The 15,814-nt window shown below is 39.3% G+C and overlaps 1 protein-coding gene and 1 non-coding gene across 2 annotated transcripts in view; both read right to left on the reverse strand.

The window, feature by feature from the left end:
• The window catches only part of LOC123649051 (zinc finger protein 98-like), a 31,289-nt gene extending 28,366 nt beyond the window's left edge, over window positions 1-2,923 (reverse strand). Inside the window, exon 1 of the mRNA XM_045566982.1 lies at window positions 2,840-2,923. Coding sequence (XP_045422938.1) covers window positions 2,840-2,923 — 84 coding nt within the window. The remainder of the gene's footprint in view (window positions 1-2,839) is intronic.
• Window positions 2,924-11,190: 8,267 nt separating this feature from the next.
• Window positions 11,191-11,297, reverse strand: LOC123649533. The gene has a single exon (XR_006739041.1). It is a non-coding gene; the product is annotated as a U6 spliceosomal RNA (small nuclear RNA).
• Window positions 11,298-15,814: the final 4,517 nt, after the last annotated feature.

The raw sequence follows: 15,814 nt of genomic DNA on the forward strand, positions 1-15,814 counted from the left end.
TCAGGCGGCTGTCATGTTCCACTCCCCACCTTGAGTATTAAGCTAATTAATCATCTCTAGAAACTGATTGCTCTATGTGGCCTCTAGACTGATTGACACATATAGCTGTAAATCACCCTCAAATGCCACATGCTGAACACCATAACTCACTGCATACTTCATCAACTTACAGCCAATCACTAATCAATGTTTGTGTAAATCAATAAGAATTTCTGACAAAGAAGTTTGCATTGGCCCACTCCATATCCCCTTTTTGCCTTTAAAAACCTGCTCATAACAAACACAAAAAGGATCTCATAGCCAAGGTTACTTTGGTCTGTACTTACTCTGGCTCACGTAAACTCTTCAAAATTATATTTTGTGCCTCGGTTTCTTCCTTTAGGTTCAAAAATTTCCAAAGTGTTAATACCTGGGGGACAACATCAAAAATGGCCTTCTCTACAACATCTAAAACCAAACTTGAAACAAAGTCCCATTAACAGTGGAATGTGTGAGCAAATTGGGTGAGCCACAGCCTCAGACAGCAGTATGTGTGCCACAAACTGAGGCACAGAAGCCACAGAAAAACCTTTGGAGCATAATATTAACACAATATTAAAGGTAACATTAAATTATGAGAACACAAAGAGCAAAACTGAGCCATCGTCTGCTCATGATAGATATTTAAGCTATAAAAGAGTGACAAAAAGAATCAGGACGGCAGAGGCCTCTGGGTGCGGAAGGGAGGTGAGATCAGGGGGCACACCACAGCTCCCTGAGGCTGTTTCTGTACCTGGATGGTCACAGTCTTATTACTTAAATTCTGCATGAAACTATTTATTTTAAGAATATTCTTTACTTCTTTAGATCCTATCACTCAATCCACTCTGATTTTCCAGCAAGAAAATAAGAATCTTACACTCAAATCATGGAATAAAATTCACAAATACTTGGGAAAACTGGAAATATATGGTAGCAAGATTTTATAAAGGAAAGAAATGGGAACAGCTCAGACAAGCAGCCTGTTTCATCCATAGTTCACAAGGAACCCTATATTCAGTAGGTTGAACACATTCTCAAGCCTGGGGCCACTCCTACTGTGGAGATACAGCCTAGTGTGGCTCACTATTAGGTAGTGAGTGAGAGAAACCTGAGAAGCTGACACATCCTACTGCCCCTCCTCACAGGTTGAAAATGCTCCCTCTTCCCGTTTCTCAATTTTCACCAGTGATCACTCACCAGGAGTCAGTTTAAGGTTTTGACTTATGATGTCATTATTCTGACAACATTTCTAACACCAAAATATTTGGCATTTGCTCAGCACCAATCAATTCCCCAACACTAGTTGGTGGGCCAGCAATTCAATCCTGACACCATCGGGAGATAGCACAGAATCCACAGCTTCAGGGCCTGGTCCCACATCAGTGCTCACACTTAGGACACCATTTGCAAGCCCTGAGGGCCCATCTATACTTCTGAACAACTGCCTATAAACCAGGGGTTCTCATAATCCCCTTCTCATGTTCAATAATTTGATGTAACTACTCATGGAACTCAATAAAACACTTTAAATACATTCAGAAATTTATTAAAATTGCTACACTTACGAATGGAAAAATGGAAGAGATGTGTAGGGCAAGGCAAAGGGGTGGGGTAAGATGGGGCTGGAAAGTATACCTCGCAAATAGCTGTGTGAAAGAAACCCCCATCTTTTTGTTCATCGAGAGCACCTCACTGCAAAAAACCCCACCTTTCCCATTATGTCTTAGATCATGCTCCCTCTTTTACCTACCATAAAGCCAGACACAGACTCTACAGATTTCCATTTTTGTCTCATAAACAATTAGATGAACAATTCTGCTTTCACTGGTCTCAACAGAATACTTGTTAAGGCAATACAGCTTAAGTTATTCTTTCTGCCAGGACGCTGAAATTGGTGCCCCCTCAGTCTTAGCCAGAAGACAACCCCTCTCTGTGCACCCTCTAAGAACAGTATGAGTACTAGGTAAATCAGTTTCTGATTTTGCTACCCCATATTCTGCCTTCCCTCTCCCAACTGTCTTCCAAACTTATTTACTCCTACCTGTGAAGGAAGCTTGTAGATCTTATATTTGGTGCTTTTCTCAAATTGCAATACTACTTTACAATAAAGTCACTTCCCACATAAATCTGAATTTGTTTCACTTGTCAATGTATAAAAATAGCCCTAAGACAATGACAGTTGCAATCATAGATGGGGCATCACACACTCCTTCCATCCCAACCCCAACCAAACTTTCGTCTGCATCCCCAGATTTCCTGGGCTCTATAACTTCTCAGGATAAAGGGCTCCTTCCATGATGTTGTGACCAGGCTGGGACACCTCCCAGGGTGGCTCCCCAGAAGAAATAATTGGGCCTTCAATCACCTCCTCTTGCAAACTGAAGACTGGCTTTGGCTTCAAGTCACTGGGCTTATGTCTCTGCTTCTCAGTCAGGGTTATTCATTTAATTGCAAATGAGAAAATACAGTGTTTCAAGAATTCAGCAAAATCCCTTCAACTCAGATTTTATGTTTATAAAAGGGAAGGAAATTCTGAAGGAAAAAAGTCTCAAACCACAAGTGATTTTTCTCTTCTCTCACACAACATCAATCAGCACAGAAGACTTCTCTGACAAAAAATGTACAATTTCACCCTACCACTACAGAAGCAATCAATTTTGCAGGAGATGCCAGCTAAATATCTTCAAATACAATTAAATTGTGACACTATCTACCTGGAGACAGCATCAAATCACACAAAATGAGGACTCAGTCCTGCAAAACTGTCCTCACTTCAGACACCAGTTGCAAATCCAGGCCTCCAAAACCTCTGACTAACCAGCTTCAAATAACAGTTCTGAGGACTGAACTCTGATCTGTTCTTTTGCTCAAAATTCTTTCCCAAGGTGGCCTGATGAGTCATGCTCACAAATGGTAAAATCTCACTAGGCAGGTTTTGTGAACCAAATATATTGTGGTTTACTTCCCAACCTGACTCTGGTATAGCATTAGCATCACCTAAAAGATAGAAAACCCCCCATCTTAACTCAAGCATCCTAGCAGATCCTTATCTTAACTTGAAAGATTCTCCTGTCTGGACCTCCCAGAGTGCTCACAACTTTATCTTAAATTAAGCATTTCATTTCCTGTCTTTTAAATAAAGCCTCACTCTCTCCAATTGTCAGCCAAAGATCTTTAAACCCACCTATAACCTGAAAGCCTCCTCCCCTAGATGTCCCACCTTTTTGGGCCAAACCAATGCATGCCTCCCATGTGTTGATTTATGACTTCACCTATAACCCCTGCCTCTCTGAAATGTATAAAAACCAAACAGTAACCCGACCACCACGAGTCCACATGCTCAAGGCTTCTTGGGAGTGACTCCAGACCATGTCCTCAAATTTGGCTCAGAATAAACTTCTTTCAAACATTTCAGAGTTGGGGTTTTTCCATGCACAGTTCCATGACTCCCTTGTAGATTTAATTAATTTCCTAGACCACCTGAAAGAACTCAGGGAAACACTTATATTTACCGGTTTATTATGAATGATATATTAAAAGATATACACAAACAGCCAGATGAAGAGATACATACAGCAAGGTATGGGGGAAGGGGTACAGAGTATTGAGTCCTTGCTAGGTTCACCAGCTTCCAGAAACTACCATGTGTTCAGCTGTCTGGAAGCTGCCCAAAACCTGTCCTTTTTTTTTAAACTGAAGTTTCATTTCATGGGCATAACTAATTTAACAATAGGCCATTTTCAATCAACTTAACCTGCAGCCCAAAGGTTGGGGGTGAGACCGAAAATTCCATCCCTCTAAGCACATGGCTGCTCCCCCTGTCAACTAGCCTCCCAACCAGTGGTTTCTAGGGGCTTTGCAAAACAAACCACACAGGAACATAAGCTAAGGTGGGTTTGAAAGGCTTATTGTAAATAACAAAAGACTGCCTTTTACCTTTACCATTCAGGATCTCCTTCAGGAACCAAGAACAAAAGACCAAATATTTAAAGAAAAGAAATTCTTATTGCTCTAGTCATTTAGCGAATAGCAAGGCTTATAGGAGCTCAGAGCCAGGAAACATGGACAAAAACAGAGTGTATCTATTATAATATCCCAGAAATTGTAACGCATTTAAATTTTATACCTTAAAAGGAAAATCAAAAGTATCTAGCCATTTCAGAAAATAAACAGGTCATTTAATTGTTATCTTCATGGTAAAAATTATTTTGTAAACAATCATGTGTGAATACTTCTAGGAATTGCCAAACCCTATCTCATAGGATTTATCATTGAACTCCAACATCCAGCTAACAGGATACAGAACAGAATTACCCACTGTCACAAGTTCTCCACCAACCACAAGACAGAAACTGATGCCTGGGTAAACCTTTGTAATTCCCCAATTTTTCTACTGCATTTTCTTGTGGAAATACATTAATTTTTCTGCAACAAAAATGGAAGAGACTTTTTCTATTTTCTTTCCTGAGTAGCATTCCCAAAACAAAGTCCTGAAATTCTATTGAAAATTACCTCCAAATAAGACATATCTCTAAATAAGAGCCACCACAGTGAGGCCAGAGTGAGTGATGGCTCGCACTTTTAATTCTAGCATTTTGGGAGCCCAAGGTGGGAGCATTGCTTCAGGCCAGGAATTTGAGACCAGTCTGGGCAACATAGTGAGACCTGATTCTACAAAAAATGTTTAAAAATTACCCAGCATGATGCCACATACTTATAGTTCTACTATTAAGGAGGCTGAAGCAGGAGGACTGTTTGAGCCTAGTCACTGAGGGCTGCAGTGAGCTATAATCATGCCACTGACCTCTCTAGCCTGTGCAAAAGATTGAAACTCTGCTAAAACAAAAAAACAAACAAACAACAACAACAACAAACAACAACAAACCAAAACTAGACCCAAGAAACTTACTAAACTCACTCTAGGGAAGAAAACAGGTAAATAATTTTTAACAAATGGAATATATGAGTAGTTTTTATTTTCTGAAACTCACCACTTTCATGCCTCTTTGAAAGTATTTTTTATCTTTCAAGCTGGACTGCCAAAATTCATTTTACTGTTAATGAAAAACCGAAGTTGCAATGAGTGAACAAATCCTTTCAAGGTGACACACCCAGGGAAGAGCAGTGATGACAGAAACACAGTCATGTCTGACTCAAGTGTCAAATCAGGCCGTGCTATCACTTGGGACACACTCCCACACCCAGCCTGCTCATCATAGTGCTCAAAGACCACCCTCCCAGTAGCCACTGCATCATTCCTGCACCACACTGAGTGCCTCAAGTGCAAATTGCTTTGCAGGTTCTTGTACCAGCTCACTGGGGAGGGTTTTTCTTGTCCTTGGGGATAGTTTTATCCCTCACAAGAGTTAGAAAATCCAAAGAATAGGAATCATTTTTGTCCTTTTCCCTTAAAACCAGAAACTGATTGCTTGGCCACCAATGTGTCTCCAAGAAATGAAAACTAGGGCTGGGAGGAGAAAACATTAAAGTCTCAAGGGGTTAGCTTTTCAGGTGAAAGGTACACCAGAAGACTCTCTCAGCCCCAGGACATCCAACAAGTTGGTCCCCATAGGCTCCAGCCCCATACCTCAGGCTGTCCTGTGCAAGGAGGTGACCCAGGGCTGATGATATTCACTAGACACTCTAGGACACACGGCTTCTGTGGGTGTCCTTGGTCATCCTCAGATAGCTGTGGAACCCATGACCAGATAAAAACAGGAGGGTGGCTGAGGACACATCACCATGTAAAGTCTCTGTAAGGCTGGTGGCGGGCACCCCTCCCCTCCCTAATGGAAAAGGAAGAAGCCCCTTCTACTCCTCCATACCTGCCCTAAAGCTGAAACAAAGAAATTCCTCACTCTTCCCGCTGAAACCTTCCCTCCAGAGAAACACCCATCCCCCACCCTTAAAAAAGTATATAAGCCCACCCTGACTTCTGGGCGGGGTGGCTTCTCTGGTTCCACTTGTGGGACCACGAGGCTTGCCTGGGCCCCTCTCTTGGGACCCATTACCCCCACCTGGGAGCACCCCAGTAAAGCCTCTTTACTTATCCCTTTTAACTCTGCTTGTCTTTCTTTCTCTGGCACTGGCCACTCCAAAACACCTTACAGTCTCCAGAGAAGAAACTCAACCTAAAGACATGCTGGTAAGATGTCTGTGCCTAGGAAAGATAAAAGCAGGAGTGGCACAAAGGGGTTTTGCAAAGGGGTGTCAAATGAATATTCTCTGATTTCCTTTGATCTGAAATTTTGAGCAAGAGAAATCAAATGTTATTAAAAGACAGTTACTGATTTGTGAAATAATAATAAACAATTAAAATACTCTTTCCTCTTGGACAACACAATAAAAAACAAATAATTCATAATTTTTTTAATTGTGAGGGGAAGCTAGCATTTGGGAATGTGAGGAAAGAACTGGAAATTTAGGATTTCACTGTAAGCCCTAGAAGAGTTAACACTGGGGGCACAGTGTTGGATTTGAGACCCTACATGCCATATCTGGAAAACATAGGGAAAAAATAGTCCCTCTGTGGAGTTTTAAAATAACTAAATAGGAGGCAATTAGACTGAAGTGACTCTAGTGCCCTGAGTTCCTACCTAATACAGAAATATAACTCAAATGTATTTTTCATAAATTACTACCTTAGTGCGAAGCAAAATTCAGGCTTAACCAACCACGAAGAACTAATTACATGCAACAGCACCTCTGATTACAAAACCAGAAAATAGCCATTGTCATAATCCAAAAAAGTGACTACGAAACTGTAACCAATTATTGAATTAGGTTTCCTTCTTCACGCACCTTATAAAAGCCTTCCCTGCAAGGCCCCCAGGGGGCCCCAAGGCACAAACCATTGCTGGCTGCTTCCGGATTCATAAATTGCCGTTTGCCCTTATAAACTCTTCAATGTTTTAACAGCGCCTTAGTTTAATTTTCAATGCGAGGAGGACTAGGGGACCCAATGACCGTAGCTCCCCCCACGCACGAGCCCCCGCACACCGAGCGACGATCCTCCCGAGCCGACCCTCCTGCGTCCTCACCGCACCCTGAGGAAGGCGCGGGGCCGCGGGCGCAGACCTGCCCGCACGAGGCTCCCGCGGGGCCAAACACGCCCCAGCGGACGGACGGGACGCCCGGGCTCCGGCTGCCGGCCCAGGCCCAGCGCCACCCTTTGGCTGCAGGGGACCGAGGACCGAGCTGTACCAGCGGGGACTCCGAGCCGCAGACAACGCGGCTGGCTGTGGGGAGCCTAGGGCCGCCACGGCCACTTCCAGTGGGTTCCAACCAGCCCTCGCCCCCTCAGGACACCCGGCCCGCACACTCACCAGTTCCTGGGTTCTGGGGTGTCCCGCCATCCTCCACGGAGACCTTCCAGGAACCCCCGGAGGAGAAGTTGCAGCAGAGCCACCCCGACCTCCCAGGGCAATGGCGAAGGAGCAGCGCACACGGAGGACGCTTGGCGGCCTGATGCAAGAGAAACAGGCCCCGCCAAGATGGTGGAAGACCCCGCCCCTTCCGCTGCCCGCCTGGTTGGACGGTTCCCGCAGCGGGGCCCGCACTGAATAAGGCCCCAAGCCCGCCCTTTTGGGCCCTGAGTGACAGGCGATGGGATCCCACACATTCATGGCTGTGCTTCCTCTCTCTGCTGGGACCTGCCCCTTCCTTGAAGATGTTTGCATTTAACCTTGTAGATATGGTTATATCCATTTATGTATAATATATATGATATTCAAAATAGGAAACAATATAATAAAATTATTTTTATTTTTTATTTTTGATGAATTTTTTATTGATACATAATAATTGTACATATTCATGGAGTACATATTATATTTTGATATAAGCATAGAACATAAAATGATCAAATGAGGGTAATTGGGACATGATTCCCCTGAAACATTTATCATTGCTTTATGTGGGGAGTATTTGAAAGCTTCTAGCTATTCTGCAATATAATAAATTATTAACTACAGTTGCCCAATTGCACTATTGAACACCAGAACTTTTTCCTTCTATTCAACAGAATTACCCCATCACCAACACCACTTGATTACCCCTTCCTACCACCCTTACCAATCTCTAGTAGCCTCCGTTCCACTCACTACCTCCTTGAGATCACGTTTTTTTTTTTTTAGGTCCCATATATGAGTGTGAAAATGCAACACTTGTCTTTCTGTGTCTGGTTTACTTCACCCAAAACAATGTCCTCCAGATCCATCCATGTTTCTGCAAAAGACAAAATTTCCTTCCTTCTCATGGCTAAACAATATTCCATTGTGTACATACACCACATCTTCCTTATCCATTCTTCCCTTGATAAACACTTAAGCTGATTCCACATTTTAGCCATTGTGAATAATGCTGCAATGAACACTGAAGTGCAAATATCTTCTGGTTACATTTTATGTCTTTGCCTAACCCAAGCGAGGTTTAGAGGAATCCCTTCCCCTCTACAATGCTCACCATGTCTGTGACCATTAGTTGTGGGTTTGCCCCCTCAAACCCCATAATCCCTGGAGAATATGACTACCATGTGAGCACCATAGTGTTGATCAGTTAGTACCAATTTGATGGTGAGTATATGTTAAGACTCAGCCCTTGAAGGCAGGGAGAACAGTGAAAAGTCATTTTCCCTGTGTGACCAAATTATTTTTAAATTTCAGAGTTTCTAACCTTCTTGGACTCTGGTCTTTTGAAGAGGCAGCCTAAATTTTAAAGAAGGAGGTGATCCTCTCAGGCTGCAATGCCCAGTAGAAAGAAATTATGAGCCACTTGTGTCATTTTAAACTTTCTAGTAGCAACATAAAAGAAAAGGCAAAGAAACACGTGCATTTGATTGTAATAATTTATTTAAACCAATATATCTAAAATATTGTTTCTCTATGTAATCAATATAATATTATTAATGGAGTATTTTTTTGATTTTGGTATGAAATCACTTAAGGTCTCTTTCTATTTTAAGCTTCCAGCCCAGCTGGATTCAGAAAGCACATTTGGATACACATCTGGTTTTTCCACATTTGTTTATGTTAAAGTTGATCAATGGGTTCAAGTAATGTCTGCCTGTTTCTTTCACATAATTGTTTAGCATTTTTGATTAGTATTTTTGTAATTTCATTTATTTTACTGAGGATTGCCAAATAGCAGTTTTCTATTATATCCTTTGAATATATTAGTTCTCACTCTACTATTAAGAATTGCATTTTCTCATGAGCTCATCATTCTATTAAAAATTAGCCTATTAGGGCCAGGTATGGTGGCTAACACCTGTCATGCTAACATTTTGGGAGGCTGAGGCAGAATTGCTTGAGGCCAGGAGTTCAAGACCTAACTGAGCAATATTGCAAGATGCTGTTTCTACAAAAAATGTGTAGTGGTGTGAAACTATAGTCCCAGCTACTCAGGAGGCTGAGGCAGGAAGATCTGCCATGGCACTCTAGCCCTAGCAACAGAGTAAACAAAAGGGAAAAAAACTAGCCTATCAGGAAATGAAAGATAAAAGCTTGATTCTTTCTTTTATCAGTTGTCACAATAATGATCATGCGGCTCCAGAAAACAAACAAAACTTATAAGTGGATATTTTCCTAACATTACTTTTTGTGTTTTTGATGAAATTTTATACACTGCCATCTAAGTTTCTTTTTGAGCTCAAATTATCCCACCTTAGGTCAGTGAGGGACACTTCATATTGCCTCCCTTTTCCTTATACCATGAAACCATGTTTCGAGAACTTTCTTGTTTTCTAGAACAAACAGATGTGTGCTTCCTTTTGTCTGTTATATAAGTTGCAAAAGATGTTCAATTTGGCATTTTCCTTTTTACTTGACTTACTATACGCAGTATTCTTGCTTTCTGTTATATGCTTTATCAATCTTTTCTTTCATTAACATTTTCTAGTTGAGTCATATACCAGATTTATGACAACTTATAAAAATATTGATCCATATTTTCTCCTACTATTTGTATGTTTTGTTTTTGCCATTTAGATTTCTCCTTTGCCATTTATCTTACTATAGCATGTAAAGAAGGAATTCATGTTCACCTTTTTTAGGAATATGCAGTTCCCAAACACCAAGTATTAATAAAGGCTCCCCTTCTGTAGTTTTTATTGCATATCTTCTCCTATGCACTTTGCTAGATTCCTGAATTTTCTACTGTCCTGGTCTGTTTGCCTATTTTTGCATCAACATCACACTGCTCTAATTATGGAATATTTTATTTAGTAATGTGTTTTAATTTATCATAGGACCAGACACATTCATTGTGTTTCTCAGGGATTTTGGCTATTCTTACGTGTTTGTTCTTCCATGTGGACTTTGCAAACTTATTGCTAGATTAAAGAAACTAACATAATCTATTATGAAATCAAATACAAAGGTGAAATTAGTTTAAGGATAAATGACTTCTTTACCTTATTGAGTTTTTCTATATAAGAATAAGATGCAACTTTTCATTTTTTTAAGTCTTCATTCATATATTTCTGGAATTCTTTATATTTTTTTTACCTCAAATAGACTGCACATTTTTAATTATATTTCTTCATAGGTAATTTTTTTTTACTTTTAAAATGTATGTTATACATTAATTGTATTCTTCACACATGATATTCATGGATAATTGTCAATAATACTTAGAAAGGCTACTATTTTGTGCATCAATATTATATTGAATTAGTCTGCTGAACTACGTTTGTATTAGGTATTTTCTACCAATTCACCTGTGTTTCCAAATATACGATCATATCATATACAAATTGAGTCTTACATATTTGTTCTTGTTTCTTCATTTGCCTTCGGTAAAGCTCACTGCAAATTCAATGAACACTATAGACTTTTTATAGAATATTGTGCTTGCTTGTATTGTTTCTGAAAATAGTATTAATCTCTCTCAGGTTTTTCATAAGAATGAAAAAGACCATTTTGTCAGTTTTAAAAGATCTTTTAATTCCTCATTTTGATGGTTTAAAATAAAGAGTATTGTGTGTTAAATTCTGCTAAATGGACATTTTTGCATCTATGAACACAATCATGTGACTGTTCTATTTATCTTCATGAAAATGATAAATACTATCACTAAATTTCCTACTATTAAATTACTCTTAAGTATTAGACATAAACTGCATTTTGTCATTATGTACTGTTTTTATTTTTTTTTCTTTTCTTTTTTTTTTTTAATATGGAATGCTTCACGAATTTGTGTGTCATCCTTCCTCAGGGGCCATGCTAATCTTCTCTGCATCATTCCAATTTTAGTATATGTGCTGCCAAAACGAGCACTATGTACTGTTTTTAATATTCAAGATTTATTTGCTAGTATGTTATCTTGCATATTTCTATGTGTAGATAGGACATTTTTCTGCAATAGTCTACTTTGTACAACATTTAAAAATTTTGAGTACCAATGCTCCATTTTATTTTCATAATTTCCTTGGAAGCTCTTCTTCCATTGTAATTTTCTGGAATTGACTTAGAAGCATATCGAGGTTTGTGACATCCCTCATAATGATAGGGTCCTTGGGCAGAATGTGTTGCAAGAGATGAAACAAACACAGACACAGACACAGAAATCATATTTAAAAGAGTGGGGAAATCAGAGAACCACCAGCACTCTGGTGCCAAGGTGGCAGTGAGTGAAACCCAGCACTTGCTTTTTATTCTCTTTGCCATGCTGCAAAATACAATGATCTCATGCAAAAAAAATCATGGGATACAATGATCAAAGGTCTCGAGGCTCTCCCCAAAATCACAAGGTGTCCTAGCTAATTTCCTTCTCCTTTCTAGAAGGGAAAAACACACAATTCTTCAGTTGGTACAACACTTTTGATCAAGGTAAACTAACTAATTTTATGCCAAGCTCAAGCTATGTACATGGATATCAATCTTTAACTTCAGTAGCTGTGACCCATTTGATCAAGGAACAAAAAGACTACATGCTTTCCACTGGGAGACTGGTTTTACATTAACTGAGGCATTGCAGAGAGAGAGGGAGAGAAGGAACTTGGCCTAGTGTTCTAAAAATGGAAGCCTTAAGATCCTTCTCCTGGGCTGACATTGCAATCTACCTATACAGCAATGAGAAGTTTCAGTGTCAGGCCGCTCCGCGGATTTTCATGCCTGAGACGTCTTAGGCTCTGAGGTTGGAGCATGCTTTGCCATACTCCCAGATCACTGATATATGTCCCTCAATGAGGCAGTTAACATGTGCCCTTATTTCAGGCTTCTGCTCAGGCAATTCCTTCAGCTCCTGTCCTCTCACAGCGTCAGACATAGCAGCCCCAAGTCCCAGTGGTCTTAATCCCATCATCAGCATTGATTTATATGAGATTTAAAATGACTGTAGAATTCCCCTGTTAAAAAACTTGATCCTGGAAATTTATTTGTGAGAGCCTCTTTTATACACTTTTTTGCTGCTATAGATTTTATTGCTTCATCTTAGAGTCTAACCCGGGGTCCATATTGGTAAACCGTATTTTCCGAGAAAAGTTCCATAATATTTTGTTTTCCAAATCAATTTACATTGATTGGTGTTAATTATTCCTTAAAAATTTTAGTATAAATTTATGATACTAACTTATGACGTTCAATCTTCCACATCTAACCCATTGAAACATCCTTCTTAGTTTATTTCTGTCATGTGATTTTTCTTCCTATAACTTAAATAAAGGGGCATCTTGGGAATTCAAGAATTAACAGAATGTGAAACGTTGGGTAAGCGACCTTCTGAGGGAAGCACATAGTACCCTGTATGACACATGCTTCACTGTCAGTCCCTCCCATATCAGACCTCAGAATTTCCTGCTCTCTTCCACATAAGACCCCATCTGCCACCAAGGATCATGGAAAAGGAAGAATCTCTGCCAAACACTTTAATGTTCTTGTTGAAGATGCTGATAAGAAACTGGCAATTATTTGCGGGATTCATGACAAAGATAGAGTTTTTCACAAAGAGTCTCAGTTCCACTAATGTGCACTGTCATTTTCACTAAAGATAAAATGACAATTGCAATTCTCTGGGGAGGTGAGGTTACAGAATTGCAAGAGTCTAGCTCAGAGTTTTGCTGTCTCCCTTACACACACACACTGAATCCTTAACTGTCATTCTGAGACTGCCATCCTGAAAGCAGGAAGGAGTCAGGTGGAGACACAAAATAAACAAGACCTGGCCTCTACCTAAAAGGGGCTCACGCTTTGCAAGACTTAGAAAACAAGAAATAGATCCAAGGTAATCTTTTAAATTTATCACAAAAAATCAAAGGAAAACTAAAATAATCGTGATAAGCATCTTTGCAGAGTGAAACATAATACTACATATTATGTAAGCATACCAATGAAAACATTACAAATGCATGAAACTAGATTTTTCCCCTTTAATTATTGAATGAACAGATGATCCATTTTTTTACTATAGAAGATAAAATCCCAGAAGAATAACGTACACATTATTCTCACCACTGCTTTTTGTTTAACTTAAATGCCAGTGTCTCTACTTTTCTCACTTTTTCTTCCTTTCTTTGCTTCTTTGTTGAACTTCTAATCTCCAGCATACATGTGCTCAAAAGAATAGCAGGTATCCCAAGGTATATCTCTATGACCTAATGAAGGAAACAGAAAAAGTTCTTATCACTTCTTGAGGCTCGATCGGGCAAACACAACAAAACTATATTTTTCTGTAAAATACAGTTTATGATATTTCTTAGCATTCTGATGTCATTACATTCCTATTTCAATGTTGAAGAATATAAAACAAATTTTTTCTTAGGGCAACTAAAACTGCTCAATCAAAAAAATCACTAAACAGTCTTTAATGCTTCATATATTTATTATGGTACTTTCAATATTAATCCTCTTTATATAATGTGTCCTAAAATTCCTTGGCTGTATGCATTTCTCATTAAGAGAGAAAAGGTAATCTGTTTAATTTAGTAATCATTTAATAAAAAAAAAGAGTTTTTAAAGACATGGGAACATTCTACTGTCATCTTGTGGTTAAAAGTTTATGTAATCCTAACACTGTGGGAGGCCGAGGCAGGAGGATTGCTTGAGCACAGGAGCTCAAGGCCAGCCTGAGCTAGAGCACGACTCTGTCTCTACTAAAAAGAAAAAGAAATTAGCCAAACAACTAAAAATAGAAAAAATTAGCCAGGCATGGTGGTGCGTGTCTGTAGTCCCAGCTACCCAGGAGGCTGAGGCAGGAGGACCACTTGAGCCCAGGAGTTTAAGGTTGCTGTGAGTTAGGCTGATGCCACGGCAATCTATCCCAGGCAAGAAAGTGAGACTCTGTCTCAACAACAAAAAAAGAGGTTTATTTACAGCAGCAAGTGCTTGTATTTCCCATTGACAAACTACATCACAAACACAATATGTATTATCCTGAAAAAATTCCTGTTTAGAACTTATGTTTAAGAAAAATAATATTATTCATAACTCTCCCCAATATATTATGTTAAAGGCCACTAGATTAAAACAAGATATGGCATTGTCAGTAGCTGCTTCAGATACATAAACAAAAACAACTATGCATTTAGCCTATAGCTCATGCTCACAGAAGTTTGTAATTTACTATTACTGTAATATAAACTCTAGCCCTAAGAACTTTGAGAAAAAGTTTTGTTTGATCGAGGACTCTACTTCAAATTCCAAAGTAAGAACCACCATAGAGAAAATAAATATTATAGCAAATAGAAATAGTTTCTTCCATCGCTCTTTCTTACTCATGTATAAACCTATTTTCCATGCACAGCTGAAAATCATAATTAAATGGAAAAATTAACTCCAAAAGTACAGTCCTTTGTATTTCTCAAGTGTAGAATCATCTATGATCTATGTAAGGCACCTGTCACAAATGCTTTGCAATGGTGGAATCTAATCAGAAGTTAATCCATTTCTAGATCTAACTCTTTCTGCAGTAGAAAGATTTTCCTTTTTTAAAAAAATGCAAATGACCAAAATTATAGGAAGACAGCACACCTATAGGTTTGCACAAGTGCAGAACGTTGATCTCGAATGTGAATCTATGTGAGTTCATATCTCAACGTTCATATGAATGTCCACTGTGAGACACTAGCCAATCAAATGTACTGCCCTAGAAAGATGCTCCCAAATAACCCTGCTCATTCTCAAATCTCGGGAGAAGATCTTGCAAATTATCCCAAAGTGTTTTAACCTATTTCTATAATCATTCCCCCAAAGAATAATACTAATAATAGCAGCCTCAGCAACAGAAACTAAAACCAGGGTTTCCCACATTATATTACTCTGATTTGGTACACTTGCTACTCCATAAATATTGGTAACTTTTCAAGAAATATTAGCACATTGGTATGTCCTCTCTCCCTTTCTCTTTTCTTCTTGCTCTCTCTCCTTCTCTCTGTCCCTCTCCTTCTCCCTCTCTCACTCTCCCTCTCACTCTCCCATTTTACCTGCCCTCACACATTCTGAAATTTTCATTTTGGCCACAGTTCCATTTTGGGTTCATCCAATTCTATTGAAACACGCATTTCATTCTTCTTTCTCCAAAGATAAGGAAGTTATGTCTTCTCCCTACAGCAGTCCATTCTACTTTTTATGGACATTAAACTAAATTCACCCTTACACTTAACCTAAAGCAAGCAGATTCATACAAATGAAAAGACTTAAGACAAACTTATTTCATGCAACTTAAGATCCCTCCCTTTTCACAAATGGGCTCTTCTTGTCCATTCTGGGATTGCTCTCATTTCAGTGAGACACTCCAGAAACTTACCTGGTTGTATAAGCGTTCCATTAATATTAATACTACCTGAAGGTTGAGGTTT

The sequence above is a fragment of the Lemur catta genome, chromosome 13 (assembly GCF_020740605.2).
Source record: "Lemur catta isolate mLemCat1 chromosome 13, mLemCat1.pri, whole genome shotgun sequence".
In the NCBI taxonomy this organism is placed as follows: Eukaryota; Metazoa; Chordata; class Mammalia; order Primates; family Lemuridae; genus Lemur; species Lemur catta.